Here is a 27941-nt window from a genome sequence, read left to right on the forward strand (position 1 = left end):
TGTTCCTAGTATAGTTACTGTGTTGCTCAACAACAGGGCTATTTTCTGATCCAGTAATTTTGTGGTCATGCAGTCATCATAGAGTGTACTTCCACAGACCTACATAGTATATGCCATCCACTCTATGTAGTTTCTTGATGTAATCAACACAAGCAGTATTGGCTGCTGTTGATGTTACAAGACATACTGTATTTTTTTTAGGTGTAGCATTTTCTTTTTAAATTTTTTTTGAGTGAATGTTTTTATTTAATGAATACAAATTTTCATATGTACAGCTTTTAGGGATATAGTGTTTCTTCCCATACCTGCCCTCCCACCCACACTCCCATCCCTCCTCCCACTCCCTCTACTGTTCCATTTTCCATTAAGATTCTTTTTTTCTTTTGACAGGCAGAGTGGACAGTGAGAGAGACAGACAGAGGGAAAGGTCTTCCTTTGCCGTTGGTTCACCCTCCAATGGCTGCTGTGGCTGGCATGCTGCGGCCGGCACACTGCGCTGATCCGAAGCCAGGAGCCAGGTGCTTCTCCTGGTCTCCCATGCGGGTGCAGGGCCCAAGGACTTGGGCCATCCTCCACTGCACTCGTGGGCCACAGCAGAGAGTTGGCCTGGAAGAGGGGCAACTGGGACAGAATCCGGCGCCCCAACTGGGACTAGAACCCGGTGTGCCGGCGCTGCAGGTGGAGGATTAGCCTATTGAGCTGCGGTGCTGGACAGGATTCATTTTTAATTGACTTTATATACAGAAGACGAACTCTTTACTAAGGAGAGATTTCAACTATTTGCACCCACACAAACACACAAAGTATAAAGTACAGTTTGAAGACAAGTTTTACCATTAATTCTCATAGTACAACTCATTAAGGACAGAAGTCCAGCATGGGGAGCAAATGTACAGTGACTCCTGTTGTTGATTTAACAATTGACACTCTTATTTATGATGTCAGTGATCACATGAGGCTCTTGACATGAGTTACCAAGGCTATAGAAGCCTTTTGAGTTCACAAACTCCTTCGGTTTTTAGACAGGGCCATATGCAAAGCAGAAGTTCTCTCCTCCCTTCAGAGGAAAGTACATCCTTCTTGGACCCTTCTTTCCACTAGGGTCTCACTCACAGAGATCCTTCATGCACAACATAGTTTTTGCCACTATGTCTTGGCTTTCCATGCATGAAATGCTCTCATTGGCCTTAGAGGCCGATTCTGAGGTTAGGGTGCTGTTTAGGGTGTTTGTCATTCTATGAGTCTGCTGTGTGGACTGATTCCTGTGTTGGAACTTTCTCTCCTTTGTAATTCTATCTATTGTTATTACTAGGCACTTGGTCTGTTTTATGTGATCCCTTTGACTGATGGTCTTATGTATATGATCACTTCCATACTTAATATGACGACTTTATCACGTAAGATGGGATTAGTGCCACCCAGCCAAATGGGATTTGGAGTTCCATGGCAAGTTTTTAGTTTCATCCTTAAGGGTAGGTGTGTGGGAATGTGTGCTGATTTGTGATCTATTTTCAATTGACTTAATACATCTATGATTAATTCTATGTTAAGTAAAGAGTTCAGCCAATGGTATTAAGTAGAGAAGAAAAAAAGAGTAAAAAAAGATAAAGTTAAGTAATAAAGTGTTCAACAGTCCAGACAAGGGCTGTTCAAGTAATTGCTTCTCATAATGTCTGTTTCACTTCTACAGGTTTCCTTTTAGGTGGTCAGTTAGTTGTCATAGATCAGGGAGAACATATTATATTTGTCTCTTTGGGACTGGCTTATTTCACAAAGTATGATATTTTCCAGATTCATCCATTTAGCTGTAAATGACCAGATTTTGTTTTTCTAAACTGCTATGTAGTGTTCCATAGAGTACATAACCCATAGTTTCCTTATCCAGTCTTCTGTTGATGGGCATTTGGGTTGATTCCATGTCTTGGCTATTGTGAATTGAGCTGTAATAAACATAGAGGTGCAGATGTCTCTTTTGTTTGCTGATTTCATTTGTTTTGGGTAAATTCCAAGGAGTGGCATGTCTGGTCGTATGGTAGGGCTATATTCAGATTTCTGAGGTACCTCCAAACTATCTTCCGTAGTGGCCTTGCCAGTTTACATTCCCACCAACAGTGGCTTAGAGTACCTTTTTTGCCACATCCTCGCCAACATTTGTTTGTTGATTTCTATATGAAAGCCATTCTAAATGGAGTGAGGTGAAACCTCATTGTGGTTTTGATTTGCATCTCCCTGATGTCTAGTGATCCTGAGAATTTTTTCATGTATCTGTAGGCCATCTGGATTTCCTTTTTTGAGAAATGTCTAAGTCCTTTGCCCACTTTTTGACTGGGTTGTTTGCTTTGGTATTGTTGAGTTTTTTGATCATTTTATATATTCTGTTTATTATCCTTTATCAGTTGCATGGTTTGTAACCCATTCTGTTGGTTGCCTCTTTACTTTCCTGACTGTTTCTTTAGCTGTACAGAAGTTTCTCAATTTGATGTAATCTTACTTGTTAATCTTGGTTTTTATTGCCTGTGCCTCTGGGGTCTTTTTCAGGAACTCTGTGCCTAGGCCGATGTCTTGTAGGGTTTCCCCAATGCTCTATAGTAATTTGATGGTATTGGGTCATAGATTTAGGTCTATAATCCATTTTAAATGGATTTTTGTTTAAGGTAGAGGTCTTGCTTCATATTTCTGTATGTGGAAATCCAGTTTCCCCAGCACCATTTGTTGAAGAGACTTTTCTTGCTCCAAGAAATGGTTTTAGTTCCTTGGTCGAATATAAGTTGGTTGTAGATGCTTGGATTGATTTCTGGCATTTCTGTTCTGTTGCATTGGTCTGTCCATCTGTTTTTGTACTAGTACCAGGCTGTTTTGATTATAACTGCCTTGTATTATGTCTTGAAATCTGGTATTGTTACGCCTCCAGCTTTATTTTTGTTGTATAAGATTGCTTTAGCTATCCTAGGCCTCTTATGTTTCCAAATGAATTTCAGCATCATTTTTTCGAGATCTGAGAATGTTTTTGGTATTTTGATTGGTTTTGCATTGAATCTGTAAATTATTTTCGAGGAATGGACATTTTGATAATGATGATTCTTCGGATCCATGAACATGGGAGTTTCTTCCATTCTTTTTTCAAAGATTTATTTATTTATTTGAAAGCCAGAGTTAATACAGAGAGAGGAGAAGCAGAGAGAGAGAGAGAGAGAGAGAAAGTCTTCCATCTAATGGTTCACTCCCCAATTGGCTGCAACAGCCAGAGCTGCGCTGATCTGAAGCCAGGAACCAGGAGCTTCTTCTAGGTCTCCCATGCACATGTAGGGTCCAAGGACTTGGGCCATCCTCTTACTGCTTTCCCAGGCCACAGCAGAGAGCTGGATTGGAAGTGGAGCAGCCGGGACTTGAACCGGCACCCATATAGGATGCTGGCGCTTCAGGCCAGGGCATTAACCTGCTGTGCCACAATGCCGGCCCCTCTTCCATTTTTTTATGTCTTCTGTTTCTTTCTTTAGAGTTTTGTAATTCTCGTCATAGAGATCCTTGACCTTCTTGGTTAAATTTGTTCCAAGCTATGTAATTTTTTTTTGTATCTATTGTGAATGGGATTGATCTAAGAAGTTCTTTTTCAGCCATGGCATTGTCTGTGTATACAAAGGCTGTTGTTTCTTGTGTGCTGATTTTATATCCTGCTATGTTACCAAACTCTTATGAGTTCCAGTAGTGTCCTAGTGTAGTCTTTTGGTTCCCTATATATATAATCATATCATCTACAAAAAGGCATAGTTTGACTTCATCTTTACCGATCTGAATCCCTTAGATTTCTTTTTCTTTTCTGATGGCTCTGGCTAAATCTTCCAGGAATATATTGAAAAGCAGCGAGAAAGTGGGCATCCTTGTCTGGTTCCAGATCTCAGTAGGAATGCTTCAATTTTTTCCCCTTAATAGGATGCTGGCCATGAGTTTTTTCATAAATTGCCTTAATTATGTTGAGGAATGTTCCTTCTAGACCAAATTTGCTTACAGTTTTCATCATGAAAGGGTTTTCATCATGTATTTTATCAAATGCTTTCTCTGCATCTATTCAGATGCATATGGTTTTTCTTGAGATCATATGGTTTTTCTTCTGCAGTTTGTTAATGTGATGTATCACATTGATTGATTCTAGAATGTTGAACCACCCCTGCATACCAGGGATAAATCTTACTTGGTCTGTGTGAATGATCTTCCTGATGTGTTGTTGAATTTGATTGTCTAGGATTTTGTTGAGGATTTTTGTGTCTGTTCATCAGGGAAATTGGTCTGTAGTTTTCTTTCTCTGTTACATCTTTTCCAGATTTAGGGATTAAGGTGATGCTGGCTTCATAGAAGGAATTTGGAAGGATTCTGTCCCTCTCAATTGTTTTAAATAGCTTGAGAAGAATTGGAATTAGTTCTTTAAATGTTTGGTAGAATTCAGCAGTGAACCCATCCGGTCCTGGGCTTTTCTTTGTTGGGAGGGCCTTTATTACTGATTCAATTTCTGATTGGTTATGGGTCTGTTTAGGGTTTTCTGTGTCTTCATAGTTCAATTTAGGTAGGTTGTATGTGTCCAGGAATCTATCCGTTTCTTCTGCATTTCCCAGTTTGTTGGAATACAGCTCTTTGTAGTAATTTCTGATGATTCTTTTTATTTCTGTGGTGTCTGTTGTTACATTTCCTTTTTCATCTCTAATTTTGTTGATTTGGGTTTTCTCTCTCCCTTTTTTGGTTAGTTGGGCTAATGACATGTCAGTTTTGTTTATTTTTTCAAAAAACCAGCTCTTCATTTTGTTGATCTTTTGTATTTTTTTTTGTTTCAATTTTGTTGATTTCTTCTCTAATTTTAATTATTTATTTCCTTCTATTGGTTTTTGGTTTAGTTTGTTGCTTTTTTTTCTTGGTCCTTGAGGTGTATATATAGTTAATTTATTTGGTGCCTTTCCAGTTTCTTGATGTAGGCACCAATTGCTATAAACTTTCCTCTTAACACTGCTTTTGCTGTATCCCACAAATTTTGGTATGTTGTATTGTCATCTTTGTTGTTTACAGAATTTTTTTGATTTCTCTTTTGATTTCTTCTGTGATCCACTGTTCATTCAGGAGCACGTTGTTCAGTCTCCATGTGTTTGCATATGCTCTAGAGATTGCTGAGTTGATGATTTCCAGCTTCATTCCATTGTGGTCTGAGAAGATGCATGGTATGATTTCAGTTTTTTTTAAATTTGCTGAGACTTGCTTTATGGCCTAGTATGTGGTCAATCCTAGAGAAAGTTCCATGCACTACTGAGAAGAATGTATATTCTGCAACAATAAGATGAAATGTTCTATAGATATCTACTAGGTCTGTTTGGTCTGTGCTGTCAATTAACTCTGATGTTTCCTCACTGATTTTCTGTTTAGTTGATCTTTCCATTGCTAAGAGTGGAGTATTGAAGTCCCCCATCACTATTGTATTTGGATCTCTATCTCCCTTTAAATCCTTTAACATTTCTTTTAAATAGGCAGGTGCCCTGTGGTTGGGTGCATATGTTTTTATAATGGTTGCATCTTCCTGTTGAATTGATCCTTTGATCATTATATAGTGTCCTTCTTTGTTTCTTGATGGTTTTTGTGTTAAAGTCTATTTTGTCTGATATTAGGATGGCCACACCAGCTCTTTTTTGGTTTCTGTTGGCCTGGATTATCTTTTTCCATCCTTTCACTTTGAGTCTGCGAGCATCTTTGTTGGTGAGATGTGTTTTCTGTAGGCAGCAGATAGATGGGTTTTCTTTTTTAATCCATTCAGCCACTCTGTGTCTTTTAACTGGGAAGTTAAGACCATTTACATTCAGTGTGACTATTGCTAAGTACTGACTTTGTCCTGTCATGTTTCTGCAAATTGTTCTGTTTATGTACTTTGGATTTCATTTGTTCTTTTGCTGGGTAATTATCTACTTTTCCAGTGATATTCCTGTTTTTGTGTTTGTGTGTAGCATGTTTTGTTTGAGCATGATTCCTAGAGCTGGGTGTGTGCTTACAAATTCTTTCAATTTCTGTTTGATGTGGAAGATCCTTATTTCTCTTTCATTCATAAATGAGAGTTTTGCAGGGTACAGTTATCTGGGTTTTCAGTGTTTTTCTCTTAAGACTTAGAGTGTGTCTCACCATTCTCTCCTTGCCTGAAGGGTTTGTGATGAGAAGTCTGGGGTGAGTTTAATCGGGTTTCCTCTGAATGTGATTTGGCGTTTCTCTCAGGCACATTTTAGGATCTTTGTGTGTTACTGGGGAGAGCTTTGCCACTATGTGTCTAGGTGAGGATCTTTTCTGGTCATGTCTATTGGGAGTTCTGTGGATTTACTGAACTTGAATGTCCCTTTCTTTCTCCAGAAGGGGAAGTTCTCTGCTATTATTTCATTAAGAAGCCCTTCTGATCCTTTCTTTGTTTCGATGCCTTGTGGAATTCCTAGGATCCGAATGTTGGGTTGTTTGATAGAATCTTGCAGATCTGAAATGTTGATCCTTGCTTTGGGGTGGGGGGTGTGTGGCAAAGTGGCTTCACAGTCGATGGGCGTGTGCATGGAGGGCAGATACAGTAGCACCATGTTTACCTTCGGAGTTGTAAACAGACAATATGACTTCTCCCAGCTGGCTGCAGGTCCGATTAGGGGGATGGGGAGATGTGGATGGGTGGTGGTATGCCCTAGTTTGTCTTTTCCCCGATTCTTCCCTCTTGGAATTTCAAACAGTTCCCTCAGTTCTCTTGCCTGCTGCTAACGCCTGCTGCTAACCGCAGCTCCGTGAACTCCCGACCTAGCGTCTCACCTGGTCCGCCCAGGGAGCTGGGAGGGCATGGCGTCGCCCCATTCTGCTTCTCCACAGCACCTCTGCTGTGTCTCAGTGACTTTTTGCTCCCCGTGTGTGGGCCTGCTCAGTCTCTGCTGGACTCCTGGGTTTCTCTGCTTGAAACTCATGTGGCTGTGTCACCAGCCCGCATCCCCTTGCCTTATTAACTATCCATACGCATAGAATGTCCTGTTGCTGTGCTGCCGTCTTGGCTCCTCCAAGTAAATTTTTTGTAAGTAGAGGAAGTACACTCTAAAATAATGATTAAAAGTATAGTAAATACATAAGCCAGTAATAAATTGATATAGGCAGTGACTCTTTGGATAAGATCTCAAAAGCACAAGCACCAAAAGCAAAGGTAAACAAATCAGATTATATTGAACTAAAAAATTTGTGTACAGCAAAGGCAACCACAGAGTGAAAATAGCCTGCAGCACAAGAGGAAAATATTTGTTTCACTATTCATTTGACAGGTTTTAGTATTCAGAATACATTTGTTAAAGGCTGTAGAAACAAAACTCAGTAGCAAAACAACAAATAATTTGATTAAAAAATGGGGAAATCACCTGACTGGACATTTCTTTTTTTGTTGTTCAATATTTATTTATTTGAAAGGCAGAGTTAGAGAGGTAGGGACACAGAGAGAGAAGTCTTCCATTCTCTGGTTCACTCCCCAGATGGCTGCAATGACTGGCTGAGTCAAAGCCAGGAGCCAGGAGCTTCCTCCAGGTCTCCCGTATGGGTGCAGGAGCCCAAGCACTTGGGCCATTCTCTGCTGCTTTCCCAGGTGCATTAACAGAGAGCTGGATCAGAAGTAGAGAACTGGGCAACCAGTGCCCATATGCGATGCCAGTGCTGCAGGCTGGGGCCCCAACCTGCTGTGCCCCAGCAATGGCCCAAGATAAACATTTCTTAAAAGATAAACAAATGGCCAGCAAGTATATGAAAAAATGCTTAACATCACTCATTAGGGAAATGTTCAGCAAAATCATAATGAGATGTCATCTCCAAATATAATCCAATAGAAAAAAAATTTGCAAATGCTGATGAGGGTGCATAGAATGGAGAACTCTTACACACTGTTGGTGGGAATGTAAGTTAGTATAATCATGGAAAGCACTGTGGAGGTGCCTCAGAAAATATATAGAAATATCATAACCCAACAGTTCCACCACTAGGTATTTATCCAAAGGAACGGAGTTCAGTACACCAGAAGAAACACTTGCTCTCCTGTGTTTACTACAGCACTATTCATAATAGCCCAGATGTGCAATCAACTGGATGTATCCTTAGTGGATAAGTAAATGAAGATATATCACTGTAAAACCATGTCAGTTGAATAGTGCTGTCAACTGATAGGTTATGTAAGTGTAGGTAAGGTGGAAGTGAAGAAAGACGAGCAAACAAAGGAAAAATCTTACCACAGAAAGGAAAGAAATAACAAGATCCCTCTTTTTGAAGTGGCTTGTTGTGTGCCCAAAGTGGTTACCTAAACCATGCCTTTCACCAGCCTGCTCTGTTCCGCTGTGTAACAAACCCCTTATAATCCCAGCATCACTTGCTTGCTTGTCCTTGTCCGAGGTGGAGGCATGAGGGACAGGGCCACTACCATGGATTAGATAGAGTTGCTCTCTCAGAGCATGGAATAATTGATACTTTAATCCAAATTTATTGAGTAAGTACTTGATGATTCTGTCCCTAAGTGTCATTAATACTACCCATCATGTTTGCTTTGGTCACTGGCAGGGCTTGGTGGGGAGGGGCATGGGAGTAGAGGTTACTTCAGTTTGATGTTCCCATTTCTTTATTCATGGGTCCTGCAGTGATGTCTGACCTATTGCCATTTTGTAGGAGACGGATCTCGTGGTTTCTGTAACTTTAGAGAGCAAGGCACTGATAGTTCTTCTGTTTTTTCTAAATTCTTTTCAAGTAAGTTTGAGTACTAAACAGCCTGAGAGTACACAATGTGTTCCTTTTCAGCCAAGGGTAGATTTCCTGCCCTGTATAATAAAGATGACGTCTCCCTCAGGGTCTGAGAGCAGGTTTGCTTTAGAAGATTATTCTAAAAAGATGGAGGATTTAAGTTGTGTCCTTCAGATGTGACACAGACCAGATATGTAGGAAGCATCTGTCTGGCGCCCCAGGCCTTACACATGGCCTGGAGGGACGTGGGGGACAGGGAGAATAGGTGTGAATTTGAAGCTCATGCTGCCAATTCACGCTGCCTTCTGTACTGTGAATAAGAAATTCCCTTGTCTGGGTGGGGAAAGAACTCGTTGACCTAATTGCCATTTTTGGGCCAGGCCAGAGCCAGGAGCCTGAACTCCGAGTTGCCCATGTGGGTGGCAGAGGCCCAAGCACTTGGAGCATCTTCTACATTCTTGGGTGCATTAGCAGTGAGAGCAGTGGGCTGTAATCTGTGAGGTAGATAGTTACTTTACCTCAGTGCTTTGCATTGTAAATAGTAAATATTTGCGAAATCAGAAGCTCATTGAGAATACAAATTTTACTTCCAGTAATAGAACATGATTTTAAATTCACAATATTTTTCCCCTTAGAGTGACAAGAAGAGCAGTCCCCAGAAAGAAGTTAGGTATGAACCCTTTTCATTTGCAGATGGTAAGTGAAATTGTCAATCTGATTGAGTTATCCTTGTGTGTGCTTGTATGTTTTTTGAGGGGAAATTATTGGCACATATCTATTTGGATCTCATGCTGTTTTTTAAAAAAATATTTATTTGAGGGGCCGGTGCTGTGGCACAGCAGGTTAAAGCCCTGGCCTGAAGTGTCCACTTCGAGTCCCGGCTGCTCCTCTTCTGATCAAGCTCTCTGCCATGGCCTGGGATAGCAGTGGAAGATGGCTCAGGTCCTTGCGTCCCTGCACCCATGTGGGAGACCTGGAAGAAGCTACTGGCCCCTGGCTTCAGATTGGCTCAGCTCCGGACATTGCGGCCATCTGGGGAGTGAACCAGCAGATGGAAGACCTCTCTCTCTCTCTCTCTCTCTACCTTTCTCTGTAACTCTGACTTTCAAATAAATAAAATAAAAAATAAAAAAAAATTTTATTTGAAATTGAAAGGCCAAGTTAAGAGAGAATCATCCATCTGCTGATTCACTCCCTAAATGGCTGCAAAGGTAGGGGCTGGGCCAGGCTGAAGCCAGGAGCTAGGAACTTCTTCCAGGTCTCCCACGTGGGTGTTGGGGCCTAAGTGCTCTCCCAGGCATATTAGCAGGGAGCCGGATCAGAAGTAGAGCTGTGGGGACTTGAACTGACACCCTCCTAGGATGCTAGTGCTGCAGTTGGAGGTGTAGCCTTCTATGCCACGGCTCTGTCCCCCCCCCCCCCTCGCCCTTTTATTTTTGTTAAGTCAGGTTTCTTGAATGACCTTAACATGACATACAGTAAAATTACTCTTAGCATACACTTCTGAGTGACACACTTTAAATTTATTTTCATTTCATTTGAGAGAGGTATCTTTCATCTACTGGCTGACTTCCCAAATGCCCACAACTGCCACTGCTGGACCAGGCTAAAGTCAGGAGCCTGGTCTCTCACTTGAGTGACAGGGACCCATCTAATTGAGCCATCACTCATTGCCTTCCAGGCTGCACATTGGCAATAAGCTGGAATCAGAAGCAACTACTGAACTTGAATCAGGCACTCTGAATTTGGGGTGTGGGTGTCTTAAGGGGTCTCAGTCACTGTGACAAATGTCTGCCCTGAAAGGCTGTTTAACATGAAGCCTTAATTCTGATTGGATGTGGTAACTTACGCATTCTAATAAAGCAGTGCTTCTCTAATCTAAAGCAGTTATTTCTGATTGTTAACTTAGCCAGAGAAAGTACATGTTTGAGTATTTATTGTCCAATGTTAATAGAGTTCCATCTTTCTTTAGATATTGGCTCCAATAATTGTGGATACTATGACTTACAAGCAGTGCTGACACACCAGGGAAGGTCTAGTTCTTCAGGTCATTATGTATCATGGGTGAAAAGGAAACACGGTAAGTGGTCATTCTTTTTAATTACTCATGATTTATCATAAATTGTATAGTTCTGAGCATTTGTGTGCATGTGTGGTCTCATTCCTTACATCCTTATTATTGAGGTCCCAAGGAGCTTTTGTTTATGATGCTTAAATATTTCAGTACAATGTTAGCAGTTATAATTGAGAAATTAAAAAATTTTGAAAATGACAAGCACACATTTTTATTAACAACATTTTAAAAATGTCATTTTAAAAACAAGAAATGGTATTTACAGTTTTGGGTTTTTTGGGTGGATTCATCTATTTGATGGTAGTGTTGAAGCAGTTGGGACCTCATGCACCCCTCATACTTGTCTGGACACCCCCATCCTCTGAACCACTAATTGTTGGTTCAGATGGAGTGCTGTAGAGCCCCAGCTTACTCAGTACCTATCTGGAAATGAGACTTTGAAAAGATTCCTGGGTAATGTTAACTTCCATTTTCTTTTCTGTGGTTTAGATGAATGGATTAAGTTTGATGATGATAAAGTCAGCATCGTCACACCAGAGGATATCTTGCGGCTTTCTGGTGGTGGAGACTGGCATATCGCCTATGTTTTACTCTACGGGCCTCGCAGAGTTGAAATAATGGAAGAGGAAAATGAACAGTAATCTTCATGTAGCTATTTATGCTTAGGTGTGAAATGCTATTTGTTGATCATTTCTATAATCCAGAGCTTTAGAGAAAGACATTTAGATGGTTCTGATTCCCCTCATGTGAAACGAGGGGAGAAGCAGACCTGCTCCAAATTTCAAACTAAAAAAATACAGAAAAAATTTTCTTTGGGTTGTGCTGCCATGTATAAAGGTGGATGGAAGACATTTTTAAAAAGCTAATTTCTTGCATTAATTTTTAAAGATTCGAGTTCAAATGCTTTTCAACCATTACATTGTGGTAATTTTTCTCCCTGCTTTTTTCCCTGAGCCAATGGTTTAGCAATCCGATGTTTATTGCACTTACTACCTATTATTTGTTGTTGCATGGTTCAAACCGCCACTCAGTAGCTGCCCATCCTTTGCCTTATCTAACAAAATTTTTCCAAGAAGGTGGAAAAAGAAGTGTTGCTCTCCTTGTGTACTTCAGTGCTGCTTTCCACATCCCATGGGAACATGGGTACAATCAAGTATTTATCCAGCCGGACTCTTGCTGGCTTTTCATGACTTTAAAATAAATTGTGATCAGTAAGAGTACATTTGATTATACATTTATTATTGTGTCTCTCTCCAATGTACTATGGCTTGTACATGTAACTTTGCAATGGTTTTGTAGTAATCAGCCTTAAATGTTGACAAGCTCTGGTGGCTTATTTTTAGAAAATGAGGATATTTAATAAAAAAGGGGGATAAACAGCTTTTGATCTCTTGTCTTCTGAGTGTTAGAGCTTGGCTAAAGATTGATATGTTTAATACTATATAATTTCTGCAGATGGTTAATATTACTGCACTGTTAATGTATCCATTTAAAAATATTTATCTTCTTTACCTCTTCATGCAGAGTTGTAAAAGTAATAGATACCTTTGGATGCTGAATGTAGTGATGTTACTGGTCAGAATCGTTCCTTGGCTCAGTTATTTATTCTCCTGTTAATTCCCAAAATCTTGCGTCCACCTCAGGATTTAGACTAGTGATTTTTTTTTAAAGTAATGGTAGAAAACACCAGGAATATGAGGTATGGTAAGTTTCTTAGATTTTGATACTTTTCAGTGTTTCAGGAGCCTTGGTTGATTGCTAGGGAGAAGATAAAGGATTGAATAGTAGCTGTGTCGAACACTGACTTAGGTTATTTAAAGCTTGGGGACTATCATGACGTTGTTTCAGTGCTCAGTAGAGCATAACACTGGTAAACTGTTAGATTCGTAAGAGAATGATGGTCACTTTCCTCTCACATCTGAGCAGTGTAATCTGAGAACATTAGGGGATAAAATAAGCTTTTCAGGGAAATTTCTTTAACAGCTTCTTCATCTCAACATTGACTTGGCAATCAGTTCTTTTATTGGGGGGCAGAATAGAATGGAGGTGATGATACTAAAAGTTGTAATGATTAGTGTTTGTATCTTGCCTGTAACTTTATAGTCTTTTTTCTTCTTTGTCATATTTGGTCAGGATAGTTTTGTTAAGGATATGAATTTAGCAGTTAGAATGCAGATTTTCTCACCTGATGGATGTTGCAGCTCCTAGGCCAGGTGAGGAAGGTTTAAAATGAAGTACGTAGTAAGCCTCATATGGAATGTATTCGAGTTTTAAAAAATGTAAATTCCTTGCATCATTATGAAAAAAAAAAACTTGGTTTCATTTATTTGATCTTAAAAAAAAAAAAAGCACTATTCCAAAGATACCTTTAAACAATTGGATTTACATCAGTAGTATTTTAAACAAATAGGGCTGTGTTAGATTTCAGCCTTGCATGTAAGGTCTTTAAGAGCAAGCAGGCAAAAAAGTCTTGATTCCTGAATGTGCCTTATATGCTGTGTGCCATGAACACTGAGGCCATTGCCCCATTAGAGCTGTGGTGGATCCCTGCTTGGGCGCTAGTGACGTTGAGTTCTAAGCCAAGAGCACTGACAGGACAGATGCTCATGGCAGCCTTTTCAGGATTAATTGCAAAGATCTAATCCTACAGCCCTAAAGGATGGCTTATATGGGAACAGGAAAAGCAGAGGGTACCATCTTAGCCATTACCATGTACTGCTTTCACATACATCTCATTTGAACTTCATAATCTCTGAGGTAGACTTAAGACATCTTTTTAAGGTTAGAAGAGTAAGGTTTTTAAAGGTGGGAGTTGGCAAACATTTTCTGTAATGGGCCAGATGGTATATATTTGAGGCTTTACAGGCCATAGGTGTCTGTCTGTTGCAAATACTTAGTGTTGTAGGGCAGCAGGGACCATGGCCAACAGGATTAGGCACAGTGAGTGCCAATACAATTTTAATTATAAAAACATGAAGTGAACAGATCATTTGCTCAGTTTGTGCTGTAAAGCATGAATAAAGTGGAATAGAGTGGTCTTGGTTTCAGAAGGTGTTAATCGGGGATTTCAGAGCCCTACATTTTATAACTAATAGGGTGCAGGAAACTAATTTGGTGTATGAAACAACATATCCTTAAATATCACTTAACTTCATTACAAATACATTTAACAAAAATATATTTTGTGATCTTGAGGTCACCTCATTTTGGTCATTTTTCCCATTCCCAACCCCCTCCAACCCTGAGGTTTGAGCCAATGTGTGTTCTATGGTTCTTGGAGCACCAGCCAACTGTACAACAACTGTTATAAAAATGTTTATTGTTTACCAAAACCAGTGGACCTCTTATCAAATGCTGCTTGGTAACAAAATCTTATCACAGTTTTAATAAAAAAAGAAAAAAGAAGCTAACTATTTGTCTCATTGTCATTAGTTAGACTTTCTGCAAGGTCACTTAATCCAGACTTGTTCAGAGCGTTAATCAGATTCTCTGGTGTTGCATGCACTCCCTCTTGATCTTGCCAGGCAACTAGGAGCTGCCTAGCTCTCATCTTCACATCTTCACTGTCACACTCAATCTGCCTAATTTCTGAGTCTTTCATTTCCAAGTAGGGAGCCAGAATCTTCCATTGTTCACCGAGCTTGTTGGCAAATATCTCTATTTGTTCCCCTGTTACAGGTTTGTCTCGCCGAACATCAGGACCTAGAAAAGAGAGATTATTGTATAATACATGTAAAGGACACTATACAGCAGAACTGGACAGCTATGGGGCCACTGAATTACCACTTTTAGTAAGCTTTCTTGTAACATAACTTTTTTCACATTTTCCATGGGTGAATACTGCTCTTATGATCATGATTATTATCAACAGCTGTCCCCCTCCAGTAGTTATCAGTTACAACTCCACTTCTCTACATTAAAAATACCATCACTTCCAAATTTTATTGCAAAAATGTAGTATTTTTTGTTGTTAATTCCTATCAGAAGACAGTACTGAGATAAAGAGGCAGAAGTTGAGAAGTGGTTTGGATGAAATAAACCTACTTCCCCATAAAGAACCCCAGTCTTTTCCAATTTTGTAAAATAACTAAGAAAACTGAATTCTTACTTTCATTTTCCTTCAGTAAAGCATCATTATCTTCCTCATCTTCATCTTCACCTGTTTTTATTTCTTCAGAAGGAGGCTAAAAATGAGAAAAGATGTTTAAAAGAATACTACCTTGTGAAGTAAGATAACTGAAGATGCTTTTTAAATAAACAGAGGTTTGAGACTCTTAAGTACAGGACCCCAGTACCTTACCCTCAGGAGTGCTAAATGTGAATATCAGGTGAGGATTACAGGTAGGAAGATTTCCCCCTGTCCCCAGCCTGCACTGAAGGGAGGCAGTGAAAAGCATGGGAAGCTGATGTGCAGAGACTAAAGGTTTGGTAGAGAAGGCCGGAGAGCCACAGTGTCCTTAACATTTTTTGAAAATTTTATTAGATTTCAGTCATATGGTATTATCTAATGGTAATCCATGCTGTAATATGGTTAGAAAACTGTATTGGAAAAGAGAACAGGAACAAAGGGCAAATTCTCTATTTTCTACCCTTAGCCCCTGTTTTTGATGAAAGACAATAACGGCAAATGGGAAACATTCATGTGTGAGTTTAATGGCTGGATAAATAGCTTACCTAAAATATTGTAGACTTGTATTAAGTTACGTGCTACAGAAAACTATCAGCTACTTTATTTCCTGGAAGTGTACATATTCAAATTATTTTTTTCATTCTAAACAGGGAAGTTTGTGCATTGCTATTTTTGACATGATAAACAAATCTCAAATTTTGCTCATTTCTTTGCTCACACAGTGACAGTTTTTAAAAAGATGACGTCAACTACAGAGTACGAGACAATCTAAATTACTTACTGGCAATTCCTTGGCTAGCTTTATTACCATGTTCTCAAGATATTCTGGCAAACTTTTAAACTGCTGGTTGGTTGGCTGGAAGAAATGAGGGCTTCTTCGCGCTAACAGTCTCAGGGCTCTCCAACCGTAATTTGAATTGTTCACAGCCCTACAAAGAGAGATGTCAATTGTATAACTTAGTGTTTTCTATTTGTATATTCTCTTCTATTTAATTCTGCCACATGACATCTGTAAGGTAAACAGAGCAAAGCAGCCATTCTTGTCATTCTGTCCAACTCCTAAAGACCATCTCTGTATGCAGGGCACATGTACGTAATAGAAACCAACTGCATGAAGAGTCAGCCTCAGACGCAAGCACATTTAAAATGTTTACATATATTTTATTTGGTTTTTCTATTTATAACATGTAAGCTTTAACTTGCATTAATGCCCACTTGAAAGAATAAAAATGGTTCAAATACTAAAAGTAACAGCCAACACAGAGCTGGCAAGAACAGCCATGAACGTCCCTACTAAAGCCCAGCAGCAGCAGGTGGTTCCAGACAGTCTGAAGATACTGCTCCAGAAGCAGCGGAACTGCAGAGGAAGCCAAAGCTCTAACTCCATTTATGAGTTTATCTCCCACACCCGCAAATTCAGAGTAGCATTCTACTTACTTGACCATCTCTAATAAATGGTAATAATAAGATTACTGTTGAGATGTCCTGGTCCACTGGAGACCTGAACAATTACTCCTAGAGAGCAGGAATGCTTCTCAACACCAGTTGTGAGGTTTAGCCTGAACAGTTCTGACACCTGTGCTTAAACAATTTTTTTCTTTTTAAAGATTTATTTATTTGAAAGAGTTACACAGGGAGAGAAGGAAAGGCAGAGACAGAGAGTGAGGTCTTCCATCTGCTGGTTTACTCCCCAATTGGCTGCAACGGCCAGATCTGAGCCAGGAGCCTCTTTTGGGTCTCCCACGCAAGTGCAGGGGCCCAAGGACTTGGGCCATTTACTGCTTTCCCAGGCATACCAACAGGGAGCTGGATCGGAAGTGGAACAGCCGGGTCTCGAACTGGAGCCCACATGGGATGCTGGCACTGCAGGCAGCGGCTTTACCCGCTATGCCACAGTGCCGGCCCTCCAATTTGATTGTTTTAAACCCTCAATATTCCTTACACTGAGAACTTCAGTACGTGATCTGACCTCTTATCTGCCCTCTACCCCTCAGTTTCCTCAGCTGTGAAACAGCATAAAGCAAGTACTTACAGTGCTGTGGAATGTGTTGGCAAGCAGCACTACTGGTTAACACAGGTTTATGACAGAAAGACAGTGGTATGGAGAAGAAATGAGAATTCCAGAGGATGCTAAGTGGTAGGAACTACACAGTTCAGGAAAGGCAGCTGGGCAGAGCAGGAGCTGAGGGAGTGGGAAAGGCACTTCATGCGAGCAGGACAGCAAGCCCTGAGGTCCAAGGGGAGGGACCTTTGAGGCACAGGAGAGCAGTGGATCTGGTCTGACAGCAGAGAAAATGACACAGAGCAGATGCAGCAGGTCCTGGGAAGCAGTTGGGAACAGGCATTCACTCTTAAGACCTGGGCATTTATTTTAAGGCTGATGGGTGGGAAATTGACCGAGGTCAGACTAGTGGTCATGGTAGTCACACTAGTCATAAACACTGGGTGCTAACTACATGCTGTGGCATGGTTTAAAGTGAACCACCCCATTTAATTCTCAACATCCTGTGACAGATGAGGAAGGGGGTTTAGAGGTTAAGTCATCAAGTTAGCTTCTGTCCTTTAGCAAGTAGAAGAGGGGATTGGTATCTGCATACTGACACTAGGGCCCTTGTCCTTAAATTGCTACTCTATATTGCTTACTTGACTTTAATATCACCTAGAAGATTCTGTTTAAACAGGTTGACTCCTGAAGTTACTCTAAAATATGAAGAGCCAACAAATGCTGGCGAGAGGTCAGGAAAAGAGATGGCCTTGGTACCAGCTCCTTTAGTGGTGCGACAGGGAAGACAGCCTGGCTGGAGCAGCCATGTATGAGTGGGAAATGAGGACATGAAGGCAGCAGTCAACAGTTCCAGGCAGAGACAGCTTTGAAGGGGAACAGGAAAAAGGGGGAAGTTAGGAGGTATGGGATCAGGGGAGGCTTCTTCTTAGTCAATGGGGTAATTCCTGAAATCAGCATGTGTAATGATGTGAACTTTATACACAAAGTCACCTACAGAGTTCCTCCCTCATCGGCCTCCCTTACTTACTCAATCTACCCACAAGTGCTAAGAAAACAAGTGAAGTTGGCTCAGGAGAACATGACTTACTTGTACTCATTTTCAACCATGTTTTCAGGGTCTGCTTGCTCAATGGCTTCTTCAAAGAATTCCTCCAAAGTTGGCATGTATTCCCTGGGCATTACAAGTAACTAGTGAGGTTCATGTACATTAATACTCATAAAATGGTGGCAATAAGAGATCCGAATAGTACCTATACTTCAGTTGTCACTAGATTACTTAGGAACACAGAATTTTTAGAAGGTAAAAACACTAAAAGCGGACAATAAAAGGGAGGGCAGTCTGAAATGTACAATGCTGTATTATATGATATGTATATTATACATAATAATTTTTGGATATGCTGCTATTCCAGATGGGTTTTAAAGCATTTAACCAGCAAACGTAATATGCTCACATTCTGTTTCAACCCATGTATACCCTTTTTTTTTAAAAAAAACAAACTAGAACTAACAGCCAGACTATAATGAGATTTCAACAGTAACTTCTAGCTGTTATTTTAGATAATTACTGTAACAGCAGGATGGGCCTGCCCCCCTGCTCCCATCTTTTATTTATCTGAAGGGCAGAGAGAGATCTTTCATCTGCTGGTTCACTCCTCAAATGCCCGCAACACCGAGGCATGGCCAGGCTGAAGCCAGTGGCTGGGACTCAGTCTGAGTCTCCATGTCGTGGCAGGGACCCAAGTTCTTGAGCCATAGCTGACTCGTAGGACACACATCAGCAAGCTGGAATTGGGAGAGAGCTGGGACTTGACTCCAGGCAGTTTGATAAGGAATGCTGGCATCCCAAGAAGTGTCTTAATTGCTATGCCTGACTTTACCCCAGTAGGTTTTTTGTTTTTATTTTTAAATCATTTTATTTTTCTGAAAGGCAGAGAGAGCTACCTCCTGTCTGCTGCTTCACTCCTCAAATGCTACAACAGCCAGGGCTGGACTGGACCAAAGCCAGGAGCCAGGAACTCAATCTGGCAAGGATCCAATTACTTCAGCCATCACCTGCTAACTTCCAGAGTTGCATTAGGAGGAAGCTGGAATGGAGAGCGGAACTGGGATCAGAACTCAGGCACTCCAGTACAGTTCGGGATATGGGTATTCCCCATTGTGCCAAACAAAACGCCCACCTCAGGTTGGTTTTTAACTCCACCTTTGTTGAATTTGTTTTTTAGAAATAAAGTTTTTGTAGAGTCAAGCAAAAAACAAGATCTAAGGATCAGAAGATATCTTTGACTAAAACTAGAAAAATTTGCTTGCTAAACAAAGTTCAAGTATCCAGGCTTATGACAATATTCCATTACAATAACCTGCTTCCTAATAAATCCCATGCTAATGCAACATGCATCCTAACCAGTAAACATTACAGTTACTAATCAATAAACGTAAGTGAGATTACCATCACTCTTGTACATGAAGACAGACCAGAGAATACAGAATTCACAACAAAACCTGGCCAGAGCTGACTATTATTCACAAATGTTTTGTTTTGGAACTGTTTGCTAGTGTAAAATCCTACAGTTCCAGGAATCAGGACCAATATATTAAATATACCTGTGTCCACATCCTAGGCTTGTGGCATATTTGCTTCAGATTTTTTCAAATACTTTCCAAATACAACTAAATCTCTCTGTGTATCTCTCCCTAGTTTCTTTCTCCTTTTCCCACAGAGGTAGCCACCATTCAGAATTTGGGAGTTAATCATTCTTTGTACATTGTTTCCTAAAAAATATATATCATTTGGAATATTCAAACTTTCTATTCATGTAACCTGGCTTGTATTCTACAACTGATTTTTCTGAATTCTGCTCATGCTGATACAGTTCTCATCCATTTACTTTTTAATGCTGTGTATTTGAAATTCAACTTTATGGACAGGTAAAAAGCTATCCATATCCTGTTTATAGATAATTAGGTTCTTTTTCCCACTTATTGTTCTGATAATGCTAAACAAACATCCTATACCTGTCACATAGTGTGGTTGAACTACCTTTTTATTTTTACTTGCAAGTCAGCGTTTTACACACACACACACACACACACACACACACACACACACACACACACACTCTGGGGGGGGGGAGGTTGTCCTCCATCTGGTGGTTCACCCCCCAGATGGCAGCAACAGCCAGAGCTGTGCCGATCCGAAGCCACGATCCAGAAGCTTCCTCTGGGTCTCTCAATGTGGGTGCAGGGGCCCAAGGACTTGGGCCATGGGCCATCCCCCATTGCTTTCCCAGGCCATAGCAGAGAGCTGGATCGAAGTGGAGCAGCTGGGTCTTGAACCGGCGCCCATATGGGATTCTGGCACTGCAGGCAGCGGCCCCACCCACTATGCCACAGAGCTGGCCCTGAACTACTTTCTTTTCACAGCAAACCCATACTAAGAAATGCATTTTATATTGCAATCCAATGTAAGTGAAACTAATGTTTGACAACAGCATATTTTTTCACTAAAAAGATGCTGGCTGAAACCACTAAACTGACCTGTGCCCAGTGATTTGATTCTGAAAAGCTTTAAAAATGCTACTTTAGAATCCACATACGCAGGGGTAGAATGGCTAGGACATAGGGCATGCACATCTTTAACTTGCAGTCCTGGCCAAATGTCTTCAAAGTGGCTGGACCATCTGATGCCCCAACTAGTAGCAGTATAAAACCTGGGCATTTAACAATTACTCAATTTGTTGGCCAAGACACTCCTGTGGTTATTCACTACTCTTGATTACTAGTGAAGCTAAGCATCTCCTCAGAGGTTTGCCTGAGTTTCTGCTTCTGAAACTGTTCCTTGTATGTTTTTTCTGCAGGGCTGACTTATTCTCAAAGACTTCAGAAAAACTTTATTTATTAGTTTTGCTAGAAGTTAATCTATTTTCTTATACATTATTAAAATCTTCTGGTTTGTTGTTATTTTATTGATTTCAAATGTTATTTTTCTTTGTGAGTTTACTATGCTTGACTGACTCTCAGTGCTGCACTCTTTTAACAGTTTCGGGGCCAGCAATGTGGCATAGCAGGTTAAGCCCCCACCTGTGATGCCGGTATCCCATATGGGTACTGGTTTGAGACCCAGCTTCTCCACTTCTGTTTCAGCTCTCTTCTAATGCTCCTGAGAAAGCAGAGGAAGATGCCCCAAGTGCTTGAGTCCCTGCCACCCAACTGGGAGACCTGGAAGCAGCTCTGGGTTCCTGCCCTAGGCCTGGCCCAGGCCTAGCTGTTGTGGTCATTTGGGGAGTGAACCAGCAGATGGAAAATCTGTCTTCTCTCTGTGTAACTCTGCCTTTCAAGTAAATAAAAAATAAATAAATCTTTAAAAGAAGTTTCCAGATTTTATTCTTTTAAAAAATATGAATATAAATACTGAAGGCTGTAAATTTCTTTCTTGTGTTCTACAGAGTTAGATCTCCGTGTAATATTTTTTTAAAAAAAGATGTATGTATGTATGCATGTATATACATATATGTATGTATGTATGTAAATATGTAAAAGGCTGAGTTGCAGAAAGAGACGTCTTTCACCCACTGGTTCACTCCCCAAGCTGGAGCTGGGCTGATCTGAAGCCAGGAGCCAGGAGCTTCCTATGGATCTCCCACATGGATGCAGGGGCCCAAGCACTTGGACCAGCTTCCGATGCTTTCCCAGGGGCATCAGCAGAGTTGGATCAGAAGCAGAGAAGCTGGGATTTGAACCAGCATCCACATGGGACTGCAGGAAGTAGCTTTAACTGTTATGCCACAGTGCCGGCCCCCGGTGCAGTATTTTCATTATCTTTTAGTTCTATGTTTTTTAAATTTCCATTATTTCTTCTTTGATTCAGCGATTATTTAGAAGTGTGTTTAAATGAAAAAAAAAATCATTGATTTATTATTTGAAATGCAGAATGACAGAAGGAAAAAGAGGAAGAAGAGATCCACCTGCTGGCCACAGCCAGGTTTTGGCCAGGAAGCCAGGAGCCTGGATGCTCTCTGGATCTCTCCCCTGGGTGGTAGTGTCCGCTGCCTCTGAGATGCTTCAGCAGGAAGCTCGACGAGAAGCACAGTGGTCATGGCTCTATGGTGGTCATCCTCTATGGGATGCTAAGCATTGCCAGTGGCAGCTTAAACGACATATTTTTAAAAGTGTTTGCTATACATGGATGATTTAAATAAATTTGTTTTTTGTTAAACCAACCCTGTGAATTGTTAAATTCTGAATGTATTAAAATAAGATTTTTACTAAATAGTGAGGAAGATATATCAAACTCCCTCTACCAGATGGTAGATTGGTCAATTTCTCATCCAAATTTTTGAGTCTGGTCTATTTTTTAGGAAATAAATATTGTCTGTGTATTTCTCATTCAAAAATTTCTGCCTTTTATCTTAGTGCAATGACTGTCTACATTTGATCAAGCTTTATTTTTAATAATCTGCTTTTAAGACCCTCCTATTATTTGATAACAATGCCTAGTGCATCTTTTATTCAACCTTTTCGAATCTTTTTTTTTAAAGATTTATTTATTTACCTGGAAGTCAGTTAGTTACAGGAGAACATGCACAACAGAGAAAGACTGTTAACTCTTTTGCTTTGTATTATTTGTTTCTTGTGTTTTTTACTCCTTTCCTTTGATTACTAAAATTCTCTAATTACCTTTTTACTCTCAATTAGTTTATTTTTTATTACTTTTTAAACATTTATTTTATTTATCTGAAAGACAGAGTTACAGAGAGAGGTAGAGACAGAGAGAGAGGTCTTCCATCCACTGGTTCACTCCCCCAAACGGCTGCAATGGTTAGAGCTGAGCCGATCTGAAGTAAGGAGCCAGGAGCTTCTTACAGGTCTCCTATGTGGGTGCAGGGGCCCAAGGACTTGGGCCATCTTTCACTGCTTTCTCAGGCAATGGCAGAGAGCTGGATTGGAAGAGGAGCAGCTGGGACTAGAACCAGCGCCCATATGGGATGCCTGTGCTTCAGGCCAGGGCTTTAAGCCACTGTGCCACAGTACCAGCCCCTACCCTCAATTAGTTTAAAAATATTTTTCTTTTTAAAGATTTATTTATTTGAAAGGCAAAGCTACACAAAGAGAGGGAAAGACAGAGATCTTCTACCCTTTGGTTCACTTCCCAAATGGCTACAACAGCCGGGGCTGGGCTAGGCCAAAGTCAGAAGTGTCTTCTGGGTCTCCTACATGGATGCAGGGGCCCAAGGACGTGGGCCATCCTCCACTCCTTTCCCAGGTGCACTAGAAGGGAATTTGGTTGGAAGTGGAGCAGCAGGGACTCGAACCAGTGCCCATATGGGATGCCAATACTGCAGAGGGTGGCTTAACCCACTAAAACACAATGTCAGCCCCATATAGTTCTTTCACATACTTAAACATTTAGTTATTTGAGAGCTGTCTTCATTCTTCACATTCTTCAGTTCTGATCACTCCCTCCTGTCTTACATGCCACTTGTAGTCCTACCCTATTAAATAATTACTACCCTAATTAGTAATTACTACTACTACTACTACTAATAAAAGTATTATACTAGTATATTAGTATAATAAATAATTATTACTATTTTATACAGTGAATTTATAACAAGATCTATTCTTTTTTACCACTGCCTTTGTAAAACAACCCTTCTTGCAATGTCTTCCTCCTTTTGGGATTTAATCTTCCTTTATCATAGTTTCAGTAGGAACTGTTGATGGTAAACTCACAGTATACTATGAAAATAAATATTTCTTAGCCAGTCAGCTAACCATGACTGTTTAATTTGTTATAGAATTCTGGGTTGTTGTTTTCTCTTAACACTTTGAAGTTCTCCTTCCACTGTCTTCTGACTTCTTTTGTTCTTGAAGTTGGCTGTTTAATTTTTTTCTTTTGGAAATTTCATTTTTCCTCTTCAGTGACTCTATTATGTATAGAGATAGAGATTTACTCAGTTTATCCTACGTAAGGCCTGTACTTAAAAAGTTTTTATTTATTTGACAGGTAGAGAGAGAATATGAATGAATATGAATGTGTGCTCCTATGCACTGGTTTATTCCTCACATGCCTGAAGTGGCCAAGGCTGGGCAGGCAGGATCCTGGAACTCAAACCACCTTTCTCATGTGGGTGGCAGGAACCCAACATATAAGCCATCACTGCTGCTTTCCATTTTCTCCGTGGCAGGAAGCTGGAGTCAGGAGCCAGAGTTGGGTATCAAATTCAAGTACTCTGAACACAAGATGTGGGCACCTTAACCACTAGGCTCAATGCCCTCCCCAGGTCGCTACATCCTTGAACCTAAGAATTACTGCCTGTCCTCAGTCATCATCTCAGTTACTGCCTCATTCCCATTCTCTGCGGTTTCCTTCTGCCATTATGCTTGTTGGACCTCCTCATTCTTAACTCTTGTTCTTTCTGTACTGCTTTCTTAATCATTACTTTACTGTGTATAGTCCCCTACTTAAGCTAAGTTGTAATTTCAATGACTATTTTCTCATTTCTACAAATATTACTTGCTTTTTCATGTTTACCCATTCCTTTTTGAAAGGACTTCGTTTGCCTTATTTTATCTTTAACCATCTGAAATGTATTTTATAGCTCTTTATCTGACATTTTTGTTTTTTGAACTGCCTGTTGCTTGATCTACCTGATATTTACTCATGGTAAATGAACTGTTTCTTAGGATTTTTTAATATGGATGGTGAACTTATTTTTTTCTGCTTTCACCTGTGGGAACATTAGGTGGCATGGGGTGAAGGTACAACCTCTAGGAAGAGGGACCTTTTAGTTCACTGGCTTAGTTTGGGGGCTCCTTATACTGCTGGTAGTAGAAATTTAAACCCTAAGACTGTATCAGAGCAGGTTTCTAATCTCTCTACCCTTACTCATACCCAAGTTACCTGGTTCCCAAAACTGGGATTCATTTGTACTGTTCCCTAACTAGGAACAACCATATCAGCTTACTCTTCTGGTTTTTAGTTCAGATTTTTTTTGGGTGGGTCTTTATTTTCTTGTGATTTCTAAAATTATTTTATTTGTGCTTCTGCTTTCTTATGGTAAGATGCCCTATTCTTCACAGCCAAAAGTCAACCAAAAAAGCTTTTATATTTTTTTTGAGTTATGGTAACAGGTGAAAAAAGGCTCCATTCTATTCTACTTAACATCTAAGAAAAGCAACACTTTATTTGAAAAACTGTAAACTTACCTTGTCTCAGATTTACAGGCTTCCATATTATCAGGACAGAGATTCCAAAGCCTTGTTAATTCCTCACTACAAAAGACAGATACATAAATAAATATTTTATAGACACCTTCCTCAATATGCCTTAATACTGAACAGAAAAGCAAATAACAAGTGTTTTGGGAGGTGATAGTATGAGTTTTACTTAATTTTTGGCATTAACAAATTTTCTAACATGAATATATATTTATTGATGACATAATTATTTTTCCTAAAAATATTCAAGCACAGTATAAAGCAATGAATACTACATACTGGAAGGTAACAGAATTCATGCATTATGGTACCTTTAACATAACAAAAATTTTCTGTATTTACCTTTTTACCTCTTAAATGGCTTACAATATTTATTATTTCTTTTACATACTTTATACAAGCATGCTTATAAAAGTGTAGTTGTTCGATCTCTCTCTTCTTCCCTAACATTCTTGAACTCTGATCACTCCTTCCTGTTTTACATTGTCACTTTTACCAAGGACTTACTAAATAAACCCTAATTAACAACTTTAACAACCAGAAGTGAGCTGTATCAATCTGAACAATTCCACTGTCTGTGACATGGGGAAAATGGCATAGCCAAGAGCCATGGATTCTAAAAGCCAGAGACAAACTGAAGGTTTATCTGCTGCATGAACGCACAACAGACACCACAGACCAACAGGGTTTGATTTTGTTATCTGTGTAGGTACCAAATACAAATCCTTATTATATTTGCATGGGAACAAGTGGAGAATTCTTACAACATTTTCAAAAGATACAAGAAAGAACATCCCACATACAAAGACAACTTAACCTACTTTCCCATAAGAATTTTCTTGTTGGGTCCTTTCCCTAGGAAGTCCTCTGGAGCTGTTCTCTTCCTTACTACTCTTGTGGGCTTGGCATCTGATGTTCTGTGGAGAACAAAATATGAGCTATTTTTGGAACTACAGATGGACAGCAGAGAAGGAATTAAAGAAAATTTAGTTATGCTGTTTTCTTCCTAAAGATGAAAACTTCATATTATGGTAGAACACTGATCAGGAAGAAGGGCAAATACAAGGAGTAGTTTATAGCATTTTTTCAATAATTAATATATCTATTTGGTCTGGGAACTTAATAAACCAAAGAGTTTTACATTTAATATGTGAAATGTGCATATGCATCTGTACATGATAAAAAATCAGGTCAAACTATTTTTCAATGATTGCCTCCTTTTTCATAAGATATGAGTATTTATTTACCTTTCTTTCACAAAACTTGGGCAGCCTTCATTTTTCCATGAGTTCCAGTTTTCTTCAGTGTTTAATATATGCTGATAAAAACAAATTATATTTGCATAACAGAATCCTATGAAATTCTCTACTTGGTACTAAGATGACTAAGTAAAATATAAATTACATACCTCTACCATCTTTGAAAATCTTTCTCCATCAGGGGGGTTTTCAGATAGTAGCTGTGATTAGAAAGAATATACTAAGCTTTCAACAACTTTCTGCATCATAGAAGTGGTTTGTAGGCAGAGAACCAAGAAGTGTTTGTGGTCTTGTACCTGAGCTTAACTTTATCCTTATTTTCCTATTTGGGGCTGAAACAAAGAAAATTCTAAATTTCCATTTTTTTCAATCATGGGTTTGTTGCATGTTGGACTTACTTGATAGACTGATTTTGTAGTATCTTCAATCCAGAGTGATTGCTCATCAGTTAAAACATAGTTTGAACTAGGGAACAAAGCAATAAAAGCACTGCATTACAGCAATGTCTATTCAATTTTGAGATTTATTTATGGTCTTGAGGAAACATAAGGTATATAATGTACAGGTTAGCGATACTGTAAATAAGTGTCAACACTGATGGAGATTTTAAGAGAAAACTCTACATTTCATCCTCAAGAGGGTTAGAAGTGAGGATATAAGGGACATAAGGAATAATAAAACATTTACTTAATCAATCATATAATGACCAAAACAGATGTTTTCTAAAGTAAGTTTAAGGAAGGATGAAAGCCCCTCAGACAATATTAACATTCCTATAGATGATACACATTCAGACAGGCATGCTCTACTCCTTTAAAACTCATTCAAAAAACAATGAATAAAAAAAACAAAACCTGAGAAAAGGCCAAAAGCAAACCCATTTATTATTACTTGCCATTAACTGAACTGTCATTGTGCATTCAGTGCTATACAGAAATTATGGATAGCCTACCATGTTGCAGGATTGAGCTCAACCATTGACTTCCCAGAACTACTACAGCACTCACAAAGCAGAGACTACAGTGGCTCAATCATTTGCCCAGGCTACCCACGTGGGGGGCCCAGAAGGAGTTCTAGGCTCCTGGCTTTGGCCTGGCCCATCCCTGGCTGTTGTGGCCACTTGGGGAGTGAACCAGCAGACAGAAGACCTTTCTCTCTCTCTCTCAGTAACTCTGCCTTTAAAATAAATAAGTCAATCTTAAAAAAAGATTGTTAAATGTTTACCATATACTACCTTAAAATTATAAGTCTGGGAGCTGGCATTGGAGTGCAGCCAGTTAAGCCACTGCCTGTGATGCTGGCATCCTTTGCTTCCAATCCAGCTGCCTGCTAATGTGCTTGGGAAAGCAGAGGAAGGAAGTACTTGGGAGATGTGGATGGAGTTCTAGGATCCTGGCTTCAGCTTGGCCCAGACCTGGTTGTTGTGGGCACTTGGGAAGTGAACCCAGATGGAAGATAGCTCATTCTGCTAACTGCTTTTTGATTATTAAATGAATAAATTTTTAA

General features: G+C 39.8%; 2 protein-coding genes and 1 long non-coding RNA gene across 3 annotated transcripts in view; 2 read left to right on the top strand and 1 right to left on the bottom strand.

The window, feature by feature from the left end:
* The window catches only part of USP14 (ubiquitin specific peptidase 14), a 53509-nt gene extending 41899 nt beyond the window's left edge, over window positions 1–11610 (top strand). Inside the window, 3 exon segments of the mRNA NM_001082257.1 lie at window positions 9384–9444; window positions 10721–10828; window positions 11312–11610. Of these exon segments, the coding sequence (NP_001075726.1) occupies window positions 9384–9444; window positions 10721–10828; window positions 11312–11463 (321 nt within the window). The 3' untranslated portion in view covers window positions 11464–11610.
* A 2514-nt stretch (window positions 11611–14124) lies between these two features.
* THOC1 (THO complex subunit 1) overlaps window positions 14125–27941 on the bottom strand; it is a 56895-nt gene continuing 43078 nt past the window's right edge. The window contains exons 13-21 of the mRNA XM_002713446.4: window positions 26834–26900; window positions 26585–26635; window positions 26424–26494; window positions 25998–26093; window positions 25165–25230; window positions 18044–18127; window positions 15733–15880; window positions 14931–15006; window positions 14125–14524 (exon numbers count right to left, since the gene is read on the bottom strand). Coding sequence (XP_002713492.1) covers window positions 14229–14524; window positions 14931–15006; window positions 15733–15880; window positions 18044–18127; window positions 25165–25230; window positions 25998–26093; window positions 26424–26494; window positions 26585–26635; window positions 26834–26900 — 955 coding nt within the window. The 3' untranslated portion in view covers window positions 14125–14228. The remainder of the gene's footprint in view (window positions 14525–14930; window positions 15007–15732; window positions 15881–18043; window positions 18128–25164; window positions 25231–25997; window positions 26094–26423; window positions 26495–26584; window positions 26636–26833; window positions 26901–27941) is intronic.
* Window positions 18887–21322, top strand: LOC138844044 (uncharacterized). The gene is made up of 2 exons (XR_011379411.1): window positions 18887–19141; window positions 21100–21322. It is a non-coding gene; the product is annotated as an uncharacterized lncRNA (long non-coding RNA).

The sequence above is a fragment of the Oryctolagus cuniculus genome, chromosome 10 (assembly GCF_964237555.1).
Source record: "Oryctolagus cuniculus chromosome 10, mOryCun1.1, whole genome shotgun sequence".
Lineage (NCBI taxonomy): Eukaryota > Metazoa > Chordata > Mammalia > Lagomorpha > Leporidae > Oryctolagus > Oryctolagus cuniculus.